Below are 18,423 nucleotides of genomic sequence, written 5' to 3'. Positions count from 1 at the left end.
TATAACCTCCACTTCTTTAGTATAGAATTGTTAATAAAATTAACAATACCATAATATTATAACAATTTCATAGCGTTAAAGATTTAAATAAAATATTTAAAATATTAAGAATAACTTAAAGTTTTGAGTTAAATATTAGAGACAAAAAATTCGAAATAAAAAATAATGGTGATGTGCATTCCAAAATAAAGCTTGGTAAGAAATTGTTATATAGTAGTTAGTTGTTTGATGCAAGAAATCTCCCATTTCTATCAAACTATGAGTGATATTTTGGTACAACTTGTATGAGTGAAGTGAGTGCACGTTTTTCAAGAGTAGAGAGCGAAAGAACGATGATATATGAGACAAGGGTAACCTTATCCTATTCAACTTCAGCTAGGGGACACGTGTCCCTTCAGGGGTATGGCACCGATTTGCAACCAATCAGAAACAAAAAAAAATTAAAATAAAAAAAAATCAGGCTGTAAATTTGAGAAAAAGAAAAAGAAAAAACAGAAAACAAACAAAAGAGTCAGAGTGCAACACTGCACATAGTGCAGAACATTATTATCATTCATTTTGGGGTTGGGGTCCCTTAAAAAGTTTGAGTTACTGCTTCAAGTCTTCTCCCACCAATTCAAGAGAAAGTTTCTCAACTACATACCCACATCGAATTTCATGCCATTATATTGCATGGCTTGTTTTTATCATATCTGTAATTATTGTGTTTCAAGTGATTATCAAATTCTGAAAGTATTCAGAGAATAGTTAAAGTTATAGCTAGCCACATTTTTTGTTATTTTAAACACATGATAACTAAAACGTTTTAATTTAATTATACTTTTTTTAAAAAATTAATTATATAGTTTTGATATCAAAATTTCGAAATAGTATTTTTAATGTGAAATTAAATTTTGTATTAATTTAAAAATTTTGTATAATTAAAACTAACATTAGTTAAAATTATCATTTTGTTTGATTATTTGAGATAATTTGATAATTTATTTGTTTAACTCTTCAAGTCTACTAGATAATTTCATAATGTTATTTTTTTTTTTATAAATTTTAACTATACTTTGCAAGTATTACTAAAATTTTATAATTATCATAAATACTATAGAAGTCAGCTAATATATTTTATGAAGATTTACCCTTTTGTTTCTTAGATTTTTTTCTTAAATTGTTCTGCCTATAATATTTAAGTACAGGTTGTATCAGAACTCGATACATGAGTTTACGCCCAGTAAAATAAGCATATGTCATATGTATTTATTTAGATTGTTTGGATATATATTTTATTATTGTGTTGTATTTATGTATTTTTATTTAATTATGTGCTATGTGTTATGTCTTTTAAAGAGCGATAAAAATTCTAATTATATAGTATTTATTTATATATTACTATTATGTAAATACAAGTAATATTGTTGCCATTAGCGATATCATAATTTATGTATAATATTCTAATAATAAAAGTATTACAAGTTGCATAATATAGTACTCTTCTTCTAATTAACGAAAATGCTTTATGAATTATTGAGCTATATATGCAAACCCATAAGAATAATAAATGTTATACCATCACATATATCTATTATTTTAAAAATGTGGTATATTAATATTTCAATTCCTTGGAACATAAATTTTGTTGTTTTAATTAGTCTTTGATCGTTATCCAAACTTTATTATTAAAAATTTAACTGATTTGATTTAAATTGCAATGGCCTTTTTCAATACATTTTTTTTCTCTTTCACTAAACTTACAAAAATTGCAAAAAGACAAATTCATCTATTATATGACTAACTCAGTGTATGAATATAAATTATATTTAAATTAAATACATTAAGTTGTGAATATCTATATATATAGACCGAAGAATAATGTATATTAAAAAGTTGCATAACTTGAAACATTAAAATGAAAACCTAACCCATCCTCAACATCCATATGTTTTTATTGATTGGCATGGAAACATTGCTTTGGAATGAAAAAAACCTACTATGTTGCTATATGAATTCAAGTATATATATATAAAATACTAATTTATTTTTAACTAATTAATGTTGAATTTGTTTGCAAGGAACAAAAGTTATTGCCGATTTTCCTTTTGCGTATAGTCGGTTACGTTTCCACCATGGTGTGCATGTCAAGAAGCTAATTAAGGTGCATTATCCATTCAATTCAATCAATTAAATACTTTATATAGGGATAATAATAATTTAGAAGTCAAATTCATGGCCTGACTTAAGCCTTATATTATATATATATATATAGCGCTTTTGGTATTTGCTTCATATATATCCCAATGTATATGGACATTGACCAAAACTATTATCTTAATTATGGCTAGAGTTGGATTTCTCAATTTGGGATTTTGAAAGTAGAATAATATTGTACCTCTGATTATCTTAACTGGTATGTACAATGATTGAAATTCTAGTTTAGAATCGACATTTTTAAATAAATAAAGAAAAATCGTATATATAATTTAATTTATATTATTTTTAGAGCCTTGTATCTTGGAGCTCAATAAATAGTTACAGAACAACTATGTATGTTTCACCATAATGAATATATAGTATTGGATACTATATACCGAATAAAAACCCATTATATACGAGTACATATTGGATACAATAACAAACGATGTATATAATCATTATGAAAATATATATAAATATTATACTAGATACAATGTATCGAATAAAATATTATTTATATAAACAATGTTATATATATATATATATAAAATTTATTATTTAGTCAATATTTAGTTAATATTAAATTATAATCCAAAACTCTAAATTTTATTAGTATAAAAATAATATATTAATCTAAAATATTGTTAGTATTAATAAAATATTTTTGTCTCCTAACATTTTTTATTTTATATTATGCGATATTTTGAAAAAAAATATTGTGTTATTTATTTATTTATATAAAATAACTATTATATGTTTAATATTTTAATTAAAATATTTTTTTACCCACTATAACAACCAATAACCCTAGTATAATTTTATCTCATTTTAAGATTAGCATAATAGAATAATTTCACATAAAAATATTAGTTTGATCATAATATATATTACATCTAAAAGTTAATATTTTTTCAAAGCAGACACTTATTTTACTATTTTTTTTTAAAATATATACAAAAACAAGAGAATAAATTTGTAAATCGATACTTTTAAAATTGATAAATTTTATTTTTTTTTGACGGTTTCTCTCTCTAAGAGTACAAATAATACGCACCATATTTTTTTGATTTTTTTATTTAAATAAATATATAAAAACTATTATTACCAAAATACGCAAGAAAGAAAAAAAAAAGATCAAAATACGCATGACCATTTTAAGCGTCTACGAATTAGAATTATCCTTTAACAAAGACTTGGCTCATATAAAATGGGAGTACTTAAACTTAGTTTGGTAAAGTTTTTATTTTTCAAAAGTAGTTTATAAAAAATATCTTTTAAAAGACGGCTTTTTAAAAGTTGCAACACTTATGTTTGATAAAATTACGTTAAAAAAAATTTTAATAAGCACAAGCATTACGATTGTGTTTAGTAAAACAAATATTTATTAAAAAATATAAAAATAACGTACAAACAATAATATAAATAGATAGAAGTTCATACATAATATTACGTAATAGAAATATATTTGTGTTAAAATTGTGAAGATTAAGTTGAAAAATAAAAAAATATATGAAAATTATGTCAGATATATGAGTATTTCAATGGCAATGTAATAGCGGAAAATATGTGTGGAAAAATAAAAAAATCTAGTGTTAATAATTAATAATGGTAATTTTGAATATTTATTATATTAGATTTTTTTAATTTTGATAAACACAAGCTAACTTTAAATAGTTTTCTTTTAAATGCTTTTAAAAGCGTTTCTAACTTTTAAAATCTGCAAACACAAGTATTTAGACTTTTTTATTTACCAAAAATAAAATGAGATACTTGTGCTTTTAAAAATCACAAACACCTTTTCAAAAATTTTTACCAAATTTAGCCTTGACCATGCACATTTTGATTTTTTTGTGCGCAATTTGATAAATAATAATTTTTATATATTTATTTAAATAAAAACTTATTTTTTTTCAAAGTACAAATAAATGATCCAATTAATTGAAATTAATTGTTGATTTAAAATTTTGAATCTGATTGTCATCAATGATTATATATAAAGTAAGAAGATTTTCTCCATTTATATATTTATGGAATAACGAAATAAAAGCTGACCAAAATTAAAACGGTCAATCAATAAGAAGGACCAATAAATTAGTAATAGTAAGTCACCAAAAAAAAATAGTAATAGTAAAGAAAGAAAGGAAAAACTATAGTACATATTTTTCAATCATTAAATTTTGAAGATTAACCATTATTCTAGAGAATGAAACAAAATCGTATACAAAATCTATTATAATGATTACAGCAGGGTTGTGTGCTGCTCTAAACATGAGTTTACCATCTTACAACCTTTTCTTTTGTTTGAGTTGTGACATTATTGTCCACTTCAAATTATATTTCAAAGTGAATTTAATCATTTAGAAAGAATTTTAAATGTTCTCTTTTAATAATTTTAGTCAATAATTTTAATTATGTAATATATAAATTAAAATTAACAATTGAAATGATTAAAATATTAATATTCTAATGTTAATTATAAAAAAATATATAATATATATTAATTAAAATTAACTATTAAAATTATTAAATATTAATGTTTCAACAACATTTAAAAAATTTTCAATCATTTAATATATTAGGTTTGTTTTTAGTTTTTATTGCATTAAAAGAGAAATATTTCTCCGTTCATCCTTTTTCTTTTTCCTTTTTTATTAAAGAGTGAATTATAATTTTAACTTGAAATGTCATATTTAATCATATACTACATATACGAGGGTTTTGTTTTAGGTATTTTTTTAATATATAAAAAAATAAAAAGAATTGAAAATAATGTATTTAATATTTTTTATTTGTTCATTCACATCTTTAGTTTGAATTTACAATGAACCGCAGGACATCTGTACTCATATATAAAAATAATCTAAATAATTTGATTTGAAAGTCTTTACGTTTGTGTCTAAAAAAATTGAATTTAATTTCTTTCAAGTAATAAATTTTTATAAATTCTTTAATTATTAAATTATAATCCTTTTTATTAATTGTATTATATAAAATTAAATATATTTATATCTTTAGTGAAACGATTTTGGAGTTTAGACATTGATTTTGAAAAGTAAGAGAAAAGAAGAATGAAGACTAAAAAATAGAGAAAAAAAGTGACAAAAGAAAAAAAAAATTTCAACGAAGTATATAAAATTAAATAGAAGGGAAAAAAAAAATCATTGGATGAATATGAGACGTTGTGTTGTGGTGTGTTTATGTGGCATGTCACATGTGGGGTTAGTTAATCCAATGAAATGAGCTGGATCCACTCTTTCAGGAGTACAACTGTGAGTCCCAACTTTCAATTTTTTATTCAAAGTGTCTAAAATAATTAAACAAAACCCAACCATTTATTTTTTATTGCCTTCCTGTAATAATTTAGTAAAATAAAAAAATAATTTTAATATTATATATTTAATTACATAACATCAATAATTATTTTTTATATTATTACGTAAATAAATATTTAAAAGAACAGATATAATTAAATAATTGTGTAAAATATTTTATAGAATTAATATATCAAAATTAATTTTAAATAAAAAATAATAATATTAACTCAAATTAATACTAAAATTATTATTTTATATTACTTTAAATAAAATCCTTTAATTCAAGTTAATCTGATATAAAAATTATTTGTCTGAAAAATAAAAATTTAAAACTAATTTAATAACGACCTACAAATTATAATTCAAATGATATAAATTTTTTATATTTATTTAAAAATTTGAGTCTTATTTTTTATTTTTTAAAAAATAATTTAATTTAATAATTAAAATTTATTATTATTGGTATAATTAGAGTAAATAATAAAACTACGCCCGAAATTCAGCATCAGCGTGCAACAGTGACAACAGCATCACCAGCTTCAGAATCAGAACCCCCAGAACCCGAATATTTTTTCCATTATATACTATTATCTGCTCCAAAAGAGAAAAAAATAAAAAAAAAAGAAAAGAAAAGGTTTTTGGGCAACCCTTTTCTCTGTTCCTTCTACCAAGTTTCTTAAACTCGTTTGGTTTTTTTAATTTTCAACTTTTCTATGTCAATCTCAGCTATGTGAAGTGAGAAAGGAACAGTGTTTTGAGGTCACTGTTTTGTTGTGGTTTTTGTTTTATGTTTCATGCCCTCCTTGTGTTTGTGTTTTTGTCTCCTTGATTTGTTTTTTGGATCTGTGAACTATGAATCTTAGCAACGTCAAGGGATCCACCATGTCAACGCCTAGTTCATCAGGTTCACATCTGAGGTCCACCGGAGATGCTGTCTCCGACCAGTTTCCGGCGGGTCTCCGGGTTCTAGTGGTGGATGATGACCCCACCTGCCTCATGATCCTTGAGAAGATGCTTAAAGCTTGCCTCTATGAAGGTGCTTACTCACTTTTCTTTTCTGATTTTCCTTCAATTTTTTTTTTTTGGTTTTCCATTTCCAAGTTGCTGAATTCTCTCTATTCAACTTGTTTTTGATGATTCCCATCTTGAATTTGTGAAAAAGAAAGCAACTTTACTTTCATTTCTGTTAATGTTTATGTGCATATAGGTACTAGTTGCTGATCACATCTTGTCACATGTTATTTCCTTTTTTTTTTTTTTAAAAATCCAAACTTGTTCTTTATCTATGGTTGCTGCTGTAATTTCATATTCTTCTGCTAACATCTTCGTTTATTTATTTATTTATTCGTTTTTATTTTTTTTCTATGTGATTGATTTCGTTTACTTTGCTTGTTTTCTCATTGAGGTGCTAGATGTTTACCTTTTGCAGATTTTTTGGAATTGACTATATAAACTTTGAATAGATGCCAGATTTGCTTTTATCTCATTTGTGATTTTTCTTCATTTGTTCCTGAGTTTTGATGAAATTGGAGCTATTTCAGTTACAAAATGCAAGTGTGCTGAGGCTGCATTGGAACTTCTGAGAGGGAACAAGAATGGATTTGACATTGTTATAAGTGATGTGCATATGCCTGACATGGATGGATTTAAGCTTTTGGAGCATATTGGGTTGGAGATGGACCTTCCAGTTATTAGTAAGTATTGTTTTCAATTAGATTCCTTTCATGGATGAATCACATTGATCTAGTTAGTGACTAATTGTATTTGATGTTAACAGTGATGTCCGCAGACGATGGAAAGCATGTTGTTATGAAGGGTGTGACTCATGGTGCTTGTGATTACCTAATTAAACCCGTGCGAATCGAGGCTCTGAAGAATATATGGCAGCATGTGGTTCGGAAGAGAAAGACTGGTTGGAGAGATCCAGAGCAATCGGGAAGCATAGATGAAGGAGATCGGCAGCAAAAGGTATCTGATGATGCGGATTACTCATCCTCGGCAAATGAAGGGAAAAGCTCAAAGAAGAGAAGGGACGAGGAAGAAGATGCTGATGAGAGGGATGATAGTTCCACTTTGAAGAAGCCGCGCGTGGTTTGGTCTGTTGAGCTCCATCAACAGTTTATGGCTGCTGTGAATCAACTTGGAATTGACAGTATGTATTCTTCAATTATAGTCTCAATAAAAAATTCCTTTCATTGTTGTTGCTTTTTGATTCCTCCCAATCTAATGTGGTACAGAATGGGTGAGTCCAATGATGGTTTGCGATAAGAGGGGGTTGTGAATGCCACAAATCAACCCTTATAATCATTGCATCTAGGCTTTCTAGATTGTGGATAGATAGCTAAATTAATTTTAGTGCTTAATTAAGATCCTCTTGTGACTCATTGTTTTAAACTCTCAATTAGATTTTTTTCCCCATTGACCTCATGGAATACTTTCTTGAATAATATCTTATATACGAAGCATTAAGTTGTTGTTTCTTCTTGCCTGATTTGTTGGAGATTTATCTAAAATGTAGTGCATTGTATTATACTCCTAAATTTGACATTTATATACAGAGGCTGTTCCGAAAAAGATTCTGGAATTGATGAATGTTCCTGGACTTACCAGAGAAAACGTTGCTAGCCACCTTCAGGTATGATACTACCGCGCGCCATTTTAGATTTCCTTTTCAAAGAGCTAAATAATTAATGTTTTCTTTATCTCTCCGACAACGGCCCTTTGGTTTAGATTTCCTTTTCAAAGACCTAAATAATTAATGTTGACGTCATCTCTCCGACTACTGCGCTTTGTTTTAGATTTCCTTTTCAAAGACCTAAATAATTAATGTTGACGTCATCTCTCCGACTACTGCGCTTTGTTTTAGATTTCCTTTTCAAAGAGCTAAATAATTAATGTTGTCTCTGTCTCTTCGATTAGCACGCATAAGCTATTGCTCAAAGCAGCTAACTCCTTCTTCATGTTTTTGGTGCAGAAATACCGATTGTATCTTCGGAGGCTGAGTGGAGTTTCCCAGCAGCAGAACAACTTGAACAATTCCTTCATGAACCCACAAGATCCAACATTTGGGTCAACATCGATCAATGGAATTGACCTTCAAGCCCTTTCAGTCGCTGGCCAGCTCCCAGCACAAAGTCTAGCCAAGCTTCAAGCAGCAGGACTTGGCAGATCAACTGCAAAACCGGTTATGTCCATGCCTCTAGTTGAGCAACGGAATCTTTTCAGTTTCGAAAGCCCGAAATTAAGATTTGGAGAAGGGCAAATGCAGCATTTGAATACCAATAAACCAATAAACTTGCTTCACGGAATCCCTACCAACATGGAGCCAAAGCAGCTTGCCAATCTGCACCAATCTGCCCAATCCCTTGGGAACTTGAATATGCGAATCAATGCTTCTGTCGCACAGAGAAGCCCCTTGTTGATGCAAATGGGTCAATCCCAACCAAGAGGTCAGATGATAGGTGAAAATGGTTCTCATGTTAACCAGCTTCCAACTTCATTGTTGCAACCAACAGTACCAAACCGAATTTCCAACGGTGTTATCAGAAATGGGATTGCTAGCTCCAGCAACATAAATGCTGCTTATAATCAAGTACCACAAAGCTCTTCATTTTTGAATTTCCCCATGAATCAAACTAACGAGATGTCAGTCAGAAGTTTCCCTCTTGGAAGCCATCCAGGTATATCGAATATCACAACAAAAGGAATGTTACAAGAGGAAGTTACCTCAGGAATCAAAGGATCCAGTGGCTTTGTTCCGAATTATGATATTTTTAACGAACTCCAACCTCAAAAATCCCAAGATTGGGACTTAACAACCGCTGGCCTGACATATGATGCTACTCAGCATTCAAATCATGTACAAGGTAACACTGATGTCTCAGTCTCACCATCAGTTTTGGTCCATCCGGGTTTTACATCTATTCAACAAACTGGACAAAATAGAGATACTACTTCTTCAATGGGGAAAGATATGTTCTCCATAGGTGAAGGCATGGATCAAGGTAATCTCCAAAACATTAGTCAGCCCCAGAATCCGCTTCTCGTTGACAATTCGGTAAGAGTGAAGGCTGAAAGAGTTCCTGATGCAAGCTCCCAGACTAACTTCTTCCCCGAGCAATACGGGCAGGAGGATCTTATGAGTGCACTTCTGAAACAGGTTGGTCATTCCTTCTTCTAGGCCCTAAGATTTTGTTTCGTGTCTCAAGGCAGAAAATATAGTGGCAATGGAGAAAATATAGGTCATTCTTACTTAGAGTCGGTTTTATTCCCTTAATAGTCTTGAAAGGCACCCACAGAATTTATAGGCCTGCTTATGCTTTTTATTATTATTATTATTATTATTATTATTATTATTATTATTATTATTATGAACAAATTGACATTTTTCTGTGTTTCTGGTGACAGGAAGGCATTGGACTAGCCGAGAATGAGTTTGACTTCGACGGATATTCCTTAGACAACATTCCGGTCTAGAACAGAACCAGTCAATTTCTCTCTCCAGTTGCAGATGTAAATAGTTGCTGTTCCATATGGACCAAATCATTCTGCAATTAGTCAAGTTTGGACCTGCATGTGTCTAAATTCTTCAACACATCGAATTTGGTTCATGTAAAAAAATCAGACTTCAAGGAAAAGATGGTAAGTTAAGAAGAAGAATAACTACAAACTTCAACTGCATGTATGCAAAAGGGGCATACATGCAATTTTTGACTGATTCTGATGGTGAAATTTGTAGTAAGCTTTATAATGTTAGGGTGTTCATGAACATATTTTGGTTTTAGAGCAGAACTGCAGAAGCATAGGTTTTGATACATCTGCAGACTCCTAGGAACATTTCTAACTTCAATAACAAATTACTGAGAAAAAAAACTTTTATCCTCTTTGTTATTCCCCCCTGGTTAATGTTCTTGAAATTAAGCAGATGATTGCTTTAATTAAGCATGTAAATATTATTCCATTTGGTTGCTCAAGACATTCAATCTGGCCATTCTTTCTTAATTTTCTGTACTTTAACATCACTTATTTTTATGTTTGTGTTTGTTGTTTTCTATTCCTCTCATTTTGATATGCAATACACACAGGAATCTGATTAGGTTTTCATTGTGTGTTTTGGTGTTTTGAAAAAAAAAAGGGGGGGGACTGAAAAACCTAAATTGGTTTACTTAATAATTGAGATATATCAATTATCAATTTGGTCTTTGGAGGAATAGTTTTCATTTCATATTAGTCCAAACATTAATTTCTATGAAAACAAAAATCACTCATCACTGTCCACTGTGTCATCACCGTCGTGTTCGTGATGATATCATATGTGATAGTGTGGCATAATCTCTTTCAATTGACCTTAAGTTGGTCAAAGAAAAAGTGATCATTAGAGGAAATTGGGAATTAATTTCAGACCAAATTGATGTTTAACTCTTTTGAGAACTAATATATGGTGTTCATCTCAGTAAGAGCAAAATTATATTACACATCATCAGAAAATATTATATGCTGAATATCAATTAATGTTTTTATGTAACATTTGGACTAATTTGAAATAAAGATAAGACCTTTTATGATCAATTTGACATGGCAAATCTTTTGAAGACCATTTGGATGGTTCACAATTCTTTTGAAGGCTAATTTGGGGTTTTACTTATGAAAAAAGGGCAATCTAATGCACAAGACTATCACTTGGTGACTTTACCTATACAATTAGAAAGATTTTTTTTTTTTTACTTTTTAGCTTTGAGCATATATAGCTTTTAAGTCGCAAGGTCAGAAATTAATTAATGAATGAAAGTAAAAATGTTGTTCAATTATATTGTTGTATGGCGTGTAATTCACAAATGTGGATATGCAAGATCTAGTAACCTGCAAAACATAGGTTACGTTTTGACTGCAATAGAAATTGTGAAAATTGCATGCACGCTGCAAAACGCAACTTGCGTTTGGCAGGAAAGGAGCTTCAAGTCTTGAAACGTATCCCTGTCCCCTGCATGCAGACAGGTCCCGTTTGGTTCATGTCCATGTCCACTAGAGACATGGACACGGTGGAACGTGTACACTGTTTGTTTGTTGAGACACAAAATTTTGATGGACATGATTACACATAGATGTACATAAAATACATGTATTTTGTGTATCTCCTTTAAGCTGTGACACTGAGACATAACCCATGAGACACAATTTTTTTCAATTTTATCCCTAGTATTTTTTTAAAATTTCAATTTTATCCTTTACCCTATCTTCATAACTCTCCCTCTTCTTTTTTAATTCATTCCACCTTCCAACCTCTGTTCTACCCCTACCTTCTCCTTCCACCATTGTTACCGCCACCACTACCAGCGTTGCCACCGCCTCCTTCCTTTGTCCGCCTCTCTTCCTCTCTTCTGCCTTCTCTCTCTTCTTCCGCCGCCGCCCTCATCTCCCTCTTAGCGTTGTTGCCGTCACCATCGTTGTGCCGCCTCCCTGTCACCTTCCATCATCTCCGTCGTCGTTCCACCTCCAGATCTGCCTTGGTTCGCCTCTCTTCTTCGTCGCTTGTGTCGATGTTTCTGTTGCCTCGCCTTACCTCTAGATCTACCTTCACCCACCTCCGTTGTCTTTGTTGGTTCGTGCCGACACTGACGCCTCCGTTGCCTCTCCCTATATATAGATCTGTCTTCACCGTCTCCATATCTGTTTTTCAAATTGTGCTTATTTTTTGTATTTTTTTTATTATTCTTTTTCATTGGACATATTTTGTTCAAGTTTTTTTTTCTTGGATCTCTGTTTTAATTTTTTATATATAAAAAAATTATTGATTTGATTATTCGATTAAAGATTTTGATGATATTTCATAGTTCTTTAGATTGAGACTGAAAAATTAATGACAGTGATGGTGGAAAGCAATGTTGGTAGTGGTGTTGCAGTGATAGGGGTAAATATGATATTTGGTTGAGATCAATGTGTCTTGTACATTATTATCAAACATAGCAAAAAAAAAAAATTGTGTATTTTGTGTCTATGTCTTACTGTGTATTTGTGTCTCAAAGATACTATCCAAACACTGCCACAAGGACTGTTGTGTTGACCGTCTGGGAACTTCCAAAACAGAAATTGCATTTGGCAGCTGATAGGGGCAAAACGCAGGTTGCGTTTGGCAGGCTCCTTAGCTGCATGAACGCCACGTGTTGGAGGAGAGCAGTGATGGAGTCTTTAAAGTGCAAACCGAACGTAAAACGCAGGAAGGAAGGAAAGAAGAGTTGAAAGGCTTGTTGAGAGAGAGATTACAGTGAGGGGTTTTAACTTGTAAAGTTATGCTGAGAGCTTGTGGGAAGAAGAAGAAGAGTAGAAGGTTTAGGGTAGATATTATAAAACAAAAACTGGTTTGTGATTTTACTAAACTTGAAGAACACATTATCGAATATTTGGATCATCTTCAATGGGTAAGTATACATGGATAGAAACCCCAAAAAACGCGATGGAGAACTCTTACACCTTGAACCTCCTCACTCTCACAGTAAACGGGGAGCGTCTTTATTTGAATACGAGACCTTGGCATCTTAGCAGTCATTGCTTTCAACTATACTGGTAGAGTCTGGTAAGAAACTTTCCAATTACGAAAACTTTTGCAACAAATTTCTACTTTTCCAACCAAGCGTTGTGGTAACTAACAGTGTAGTTGAACCTGGATTGAATTTCTGCAATAATAGACTCCACCTTTATCGGCGGGTTTGCTTCGACCAACGGCCTAATAGCATCTGCAATTGTGTCTGAGTCCAACTTGGCACGATCTTGTGAAATCGTGCCCAAGGTACACGTGTGTTTGCCATTGTATCTCCTAATATGCCAACAAGATTTCTTTCGAATTAAGCTAGTTCGGATAAGTCAATTGCACCCAGCACCAAAACTCTTACATTTCGCATAGAATGTCTGCAGCTCAGACTCATACACAGTGTAATCAACTCCTCTAGAGATAGTGTAGCTTTTGATTGCAGATATCATCGACTCTCTAAAGCCAAATTCCATTCCCATACTAAATTCACCATCTTCTGCCGCAACGTTGCCTTCACCTACCACATGCGCACCACCATCAGTCAGACAAGGCAAATAAAATACACACTAGTGGTAACTTGAATTACTAATCATAACATACCCATATTCACATACTCAGAAAATTCCGGGACATGCATGGCTTCGAGATCCAAAGTCCGCATAAAAGACAGAACACCAAAGGGGTGCCGGCTTATAATTGCATCCGCTTCATTTTTTACCGCCGGATTGCCTACCAAATCTCCGTCATTGTTTTCGTCATTGACTTCATAGTTGGCTTCGAAATTCTCTTCACTGTCATTGTTATCTTATTCCAAATCTATATCTCTGAGCTCATCAACATTGACCTCCTCGCCAACCATGTCCAACCCCGAATGTTGTTTGAACTCAACGTACAACTCTATTGGCGTCACGTGAAATCGAATTTGTTGATAAATACAAAACATCTGCTGCATACTGGCGTTGTCAATGATGGGCATTATTTGAAACTGTATCAGCCCACCAAATACTTGTACAGGATTCCTTATAAAATGTTGATCATCTTTTTTGAAATGTGACTTTGTATGTTATCACAAAACTATTTTGCAACTCTACGACTCATGGTGCATGGAATAGCAAATGACAACGGACATTCACAAACAAAAGTCACTCTTTCGTGTGTGTTTTATATAATCTCACTGTTATAATACACTTGCAAGTTGGTAATACCTTCCATAACTTCAACCTCACCTAACTCGACTTTTTTGACACAACTAACTGCCAAAAAATTCAGAATTATGACATATGTGCAAGAAAAAAGAATAGGAAGAGTAGAATTGGAGTGAGGCATTTGAATGAATCCTGCTTTTTATTTATAGACAGGACCCTTGATTAAAATATTTTTTAAATAAAACGCAACCTACGTTTTGTTTCTTCAAAAGAAAAAAATTGACACAAAAACAAAAACGCAAGCTGCGTTTTGTTATTTCAAAAAAAAAATGACCCTACTAAACGCAGGCTGCATTTGGGCTAAAACGAAATAAAAAAATATTGAAATACTTTAAAAAACTAAAACGCAAACTGCGTTTGTTTAATTTGTCCATAAAATAAAGAATAAAACACAGATTGCGTTTTGGACTGACACTATAATAGTAAAAATTTTTTGCTTATGCCCATTTCATTGCACTACGCTAACGTTTTTTCCATAAGGAAAAAAAATGAGCCTCGTAAGGTACTGCAAAAGGTGTCAATGAGCCGTAGCTCATATGCATATCTCCCCCTCCTCACTTCAAAAGTCCCGGGTTTAAATTCTAGCAATTGCAACTAAGAAGAAAAAAATTGGTAAGTGTGTGAGGTGTATGTGGATGTGTTGTGTGGTATCTAGGATTAAAGATTGTCCAATCTAATTGGGGTACCTACAATTGGGGTTGTCTAATCCACCTAACAAAAAAGAAAAGTACTGCAAAGGTCAGTGTCATATGTGTAAAACAAGAAAAATTATAAATTTCAGTTTAAAGAAATGCAATTTTACAATTCTCTGTACCGAACCAAAAATCAAACAATGCCACTATTGCCACATCCATATGATTGGCAACAACATCAGGAGCAACACGGGAACAAAAGAAAACTCATTCCTGAAACCACTGCTTGGATATACCAAAGGAAGAGAACATTCCTCCCCATTGAAGAATACTTTATTGGGAAATCCATCACCATCTACCACTTTGATTCCAGGAGTATTTTTCTTTCTAAATGAGATCACGGATTGTTGTTTCCCGGGCACCTTCGGATCTTTTTTTGGGTTGGATCCATTTGCTTCGGCTACAAGGAAGTTCAATCCTTCCTTTCCTTGCATGAATATTGTGTTCTTCACTTTGTCTAATGAACTAGCATTGAATGAGTACATTTTCTCAAAACCAGGGGCCGCTTTATCCATTTCCACTGCGACAAACCAGTCTGCGAAATCAGTTTCGCCCCAGTTGAAAAGCGTGATCCTTGCAGTCCAACCTTGCCGGTAATCTGTATTCACATGCCAGTTGATGCTCACACCACAGTTATCACCACAAGGCATAGGATTAGGCACTGATAGATGCTTTCTTTCAGCCCAAGTATGAGCCATTTTTGTTCTATTCTCAAATGGAACAAGAAGTGCCTCCGGGGGAAGCAGCACAGCCGGTTCAGCCACACTGCACGTCCTCTCTGGCTTCGCGGAGCATCCACATGCACATGTTTGGCAGGGAACAACAGATTCATTGAAAAAAGCTGAAAATGAGACACAACATTTGCTTTTTCTTGTGTTCCTTGTTATGTTGCAGAGAATTTGCCAACTTGCAATTGCAGATGTATTTGATGGCAACCCTGTTGGATCCAGAGACTCGCTAGGACTCACCCTAACAGGATTCCCACATTGGTATTCAGGGTTGAGTTCCTCACCACTTATCTTCCAGTTCCTAGGTGGCGCAAGGTGGGAACGATTGATGTTCGGAGGCATCTTGAAGACCTGCATTTGGAACCTTGAAATTGACTTACTAGGATCCATTGTGGGTGGCAACAATGTACCATTTCTGCAGCAAAATGGGACTTTACCAAGTTTTGAATCATTGAACCTATGTTACACAAATACAAGTACAAGCATTAAAGACAATACATACAATACAAGTTTAAAGTAATAGCATTTAATGCAGATACATATGTGTGAGTAAAATAACGATTCAATGAAATATTTGTGCATCGAAGCATCAAACCTTGATGGAGGGAGATCAACTACGGTTGGCCTTCTTTCACAGTTCAACACATCGGCAAAGTCAAGTTCCTTGTAGTACTCACCTTGTGAACCAAAGATACATTCAGAAGAATCAACATTTGATGGATATGCACCTTTCATTGTGTATATGAACTCATCATTGATCCATTCCCAGCTGAGTTTCCAATGGTCAAGACGGCCAATGGAGTTTTTGTTTGAAACTGTGACCTCTGCCCAGTAATTCGAATCATATGTTTTTGTGACATCATAGATTATGCTAAGGTCACCACCTTTCTGAGGGAGTGGGAATTCTTGTTCATCTGTGGGTGTGTTTGTTTTGGAATTGGGATCAACTGTGCAACATGTATGTGTCTCATTGTTACCTGATGACAAAAACCATAAGAAGAGCAGTAAGCATTCTCATGGGCAAAAACGCAAACACTTGGTGGTTGGTGAGAAGGAAAAGGAATATTTCATTTGCTTCCTTTATCATATGTAGTATTAGTATACATTACCCTATGAATCAATGATATTCACACATAAAGTAGAAAAAAGTTAAGACTATATATTTTCCATCAGGAAATTAAGCATTGAATCATCTGAATTGAGAAATAATTTTCATCACAGAACATATATATTAGTAATTCGTCTTTCGAGGTTACAATTCTAATGAACCCCGCAAATAGGGACATTAAAAAAGGACAATTTTGAAATTTTGATTACTACTCGACCAATCTAGTTTTGTTAATCTTTGTATAAAAACACACAACTTAAAAAATTTAAAGGAAAATAAGAAGAAAATGATGGAAGTCTTGAAAATTTTCATTCATGAATATGTTTACGTAAAAATATGAATAGTTTCAATAATTTTAATACAATCTTAACTAAAATCCCTACATTTATACATATACATATACTCTTGTAGTTACGTTTCTATTGTATCGATTTTTTTCCTCTTATTATCAGACTAAGCGTAAAATACATACCCACACAATTGAATTGCACATAATATCTATTATCTAACTAATGCCAAAAAGAAAAAAGAAAAAAAAATCATGCCTTCATATACAAAAGAAAGATTGATTATACAACACTTAGGAAAAACATGTTGGTCACCTGACATTTCTTAAAAAAAAGTTGACCAGTGTTACTCACTTAATATATTATTCAGTAAAATATAATTAATTTTTATAATTGATGGTAAATGGTTATTTAAAAAGTCAATGTAATTAGATGATGTTTCACACAAAATATATCCGTAAATAAAAATTAAACTCTTAAATATAATTATAGAATAATCAATTTGAATTGAAAGAATCATTAGTATAATTATAGATTGGAAGGAAGCCTTTAATTTTACCTTGAGAAGTGGGTTTACGACAAATAAAACCATCATTAGAGAGCCTAATGGTGGAAGGCATGGGAACATTGGGTGGCGCCACCCCAAACACCGTCCCCACCATGCCCACCGTTAGCATCATCTGTTTTAAGTCCCCCGCGGTCTCCGCTGCCGTCTTCAAGTCCCTCACCTCGGACCCCTCCAAAACTGTCCCGTTTCCGACGGCAGCAGGGAGCCCTGTGCCGTCCGCCAGCTCCGCGTTCGACGCGGAAACCAGCCACTCCCGGTGCCGGAAACCCACGAACACCTTCCATGACTTCAGATCCTCTAGGCCGTAGTTTAGCACCGTCAGCTCCGACGTGAACCGGTATGGCTGGTCCGCGGTGTCGGACGTGTTCGGCGGCAGGCGGTAGCCGCCCGTGTAAGTGTAAGAAAGGAATATTCCGTTGCAGGAGGAGGCGGCTTGCGGCTGAGAGAGCGATAATGGCGCGGCGGAGATGATGACAAAGATGTAGAAGAAGACATGGTCATGCAAGGCCATGGCCATGGTTACGTATTAGTTTGTTTTTGAAAGTGAGAAGGGTTATAAATATGAGTTAGTTTATTGGAAGATATAACATCATATAGATTTAATAATTAATTTATTTTAATTTTATCCTAAAGTTTTTGCCGTCTTGGAGTGTTTCAAATGAAAGAGCATCATCCCTTGTATGTTTGCTTGTATAGTAAGAATATACTAGTAGTGAATGATGACTATTCAAAGGTTTAAAGTATAGTTTTCAGTTTTGTTAGTTAATTAGACCACCAATATTATACTTTAGATTTAATTTTGATACAGGGGCAAA

At 32.5% G+C, this 18,423-nt stretch overlaps 2 protein-coding genes across 2 annotated transcripts; one reads left to right on the top strand and one right to left on the bottom strand.

Annotated features, from left to right (window-relative positions):
- Window positions 1-6,010: 6,010 nt before the first annotated feature.
- On the top strand, window positions 6,011-10,376 carry LOC107483492 (two-component response regulator ARR2). Its single transcript, XM_016104108.3, has 6 exons — window positions 6,011-6,531; window positions 7,037-7,189; window positions 7,273-7,647; window positions 8,054-8,130; window positions 8,470-9,654; window positions 9,903-10,376. Exons 1-6 carry the CDS (start codon window positions 6,348-6,350, stop codon window positions 9,969-9,971), a joined length of 2,043 nt encoding a protein of 680 aa, XP_015959594.1. The 5' UTR covers window positions 6,011-6,347; the 3' UTR covers window positions 9,972-10,376.
- Window positions 10,377-14,975: 4,599 nt separating this feature from the next.
- LOC107483493 (COBRA-like protein 7) lies at window positions 14,976-18,155 on the bottom strand. The gene is made up of 3 exons (XM_016104109.3): window positions 17,600-18,155; window positions 16,241-16,622; window positions 14,976-16,102 (listed from the first exon to the last, which is right to left on the bottom strand). The coding sequence occupies exons 1-3, from the start codon at window positions 18,123-18,125 to the stop codon at window positions 15,064-15,066; spliced, it is 1,947 nt and encodes a 648-aa protein (XP_015959595.1). The 5' UTR covers window positions 18,126-18,155; the 3' UTR covers window positions 14,976-15,063.
- Window positions 18,156-18,423: the final 268 nt, after the last annotated feature.

The sequence above is a fragment of the Arachis duranensis genome, chromosome 4 (assembly GCF_000817695.3).
Source record: "Arachis duranensis cultivar V14167 chromosome 4, aradu.V14167.gnm2.J7QH, whole genome shotgun sequence".
NCBI classification, from domain to species: Eukaryota; Viridiplantae; Streptophyta; class Magnoliopsida; order Fabales; family Fabaceae; genus Arachis; species Arachis duranensis.
The sequence above is the reverse complement of the archived record's forward strand: the minus strand, read 5'-3'. Positions and strand labels throughout refer to the sequence as shown.

Excerpts from the sequence above, each read along its gene's own strand:
- LOC107483493 (XM_016104109.3), bottom strand. The coding sequence starts at position 18,125 with ATGGCCATGGCCTTGCATGACCATGTCTTCTTCTACATCTTTGTCATC. Across the intron at positions 16,623-17,599 it reads TCGTAAACCCACTTCTCAAG|GTAACAATGAGACACATACA; the intron begins GTAAAATTAAAG and ends TTTTGTCATCAG. Across the intron at positions 16,103-16,240 it reads GTTGATCTCCCTCCATCAAG|GTTCAATGATTCAAAACTTG; the intron begins GTTTGATGCTTC and ends TGTGTAACATAG.
- LOC107483492 (XM_016104108.3), top strand. The coding sequence starts at position 6,348 with ATGAATCTTAGCAACGTCAAGGGATCCACCATGTCAACGCCTAGTTCA. Across the intron at positions 6,532-7,036 it reads TAAAGCTTGCCTCTATGAAG|TTACAAAATGCAAGTGTGCT; the intron begins GTGCTTACTCAC and ends GAGCTATTTCAG. Across the intron at positions 8,131-8,469 it reads ACGTTGCTAGCCACCTTCAG|AAATACCGATTGTATCTTCG; the intron begins GTATGATACTAC and ends TTTTTGGTGCAG.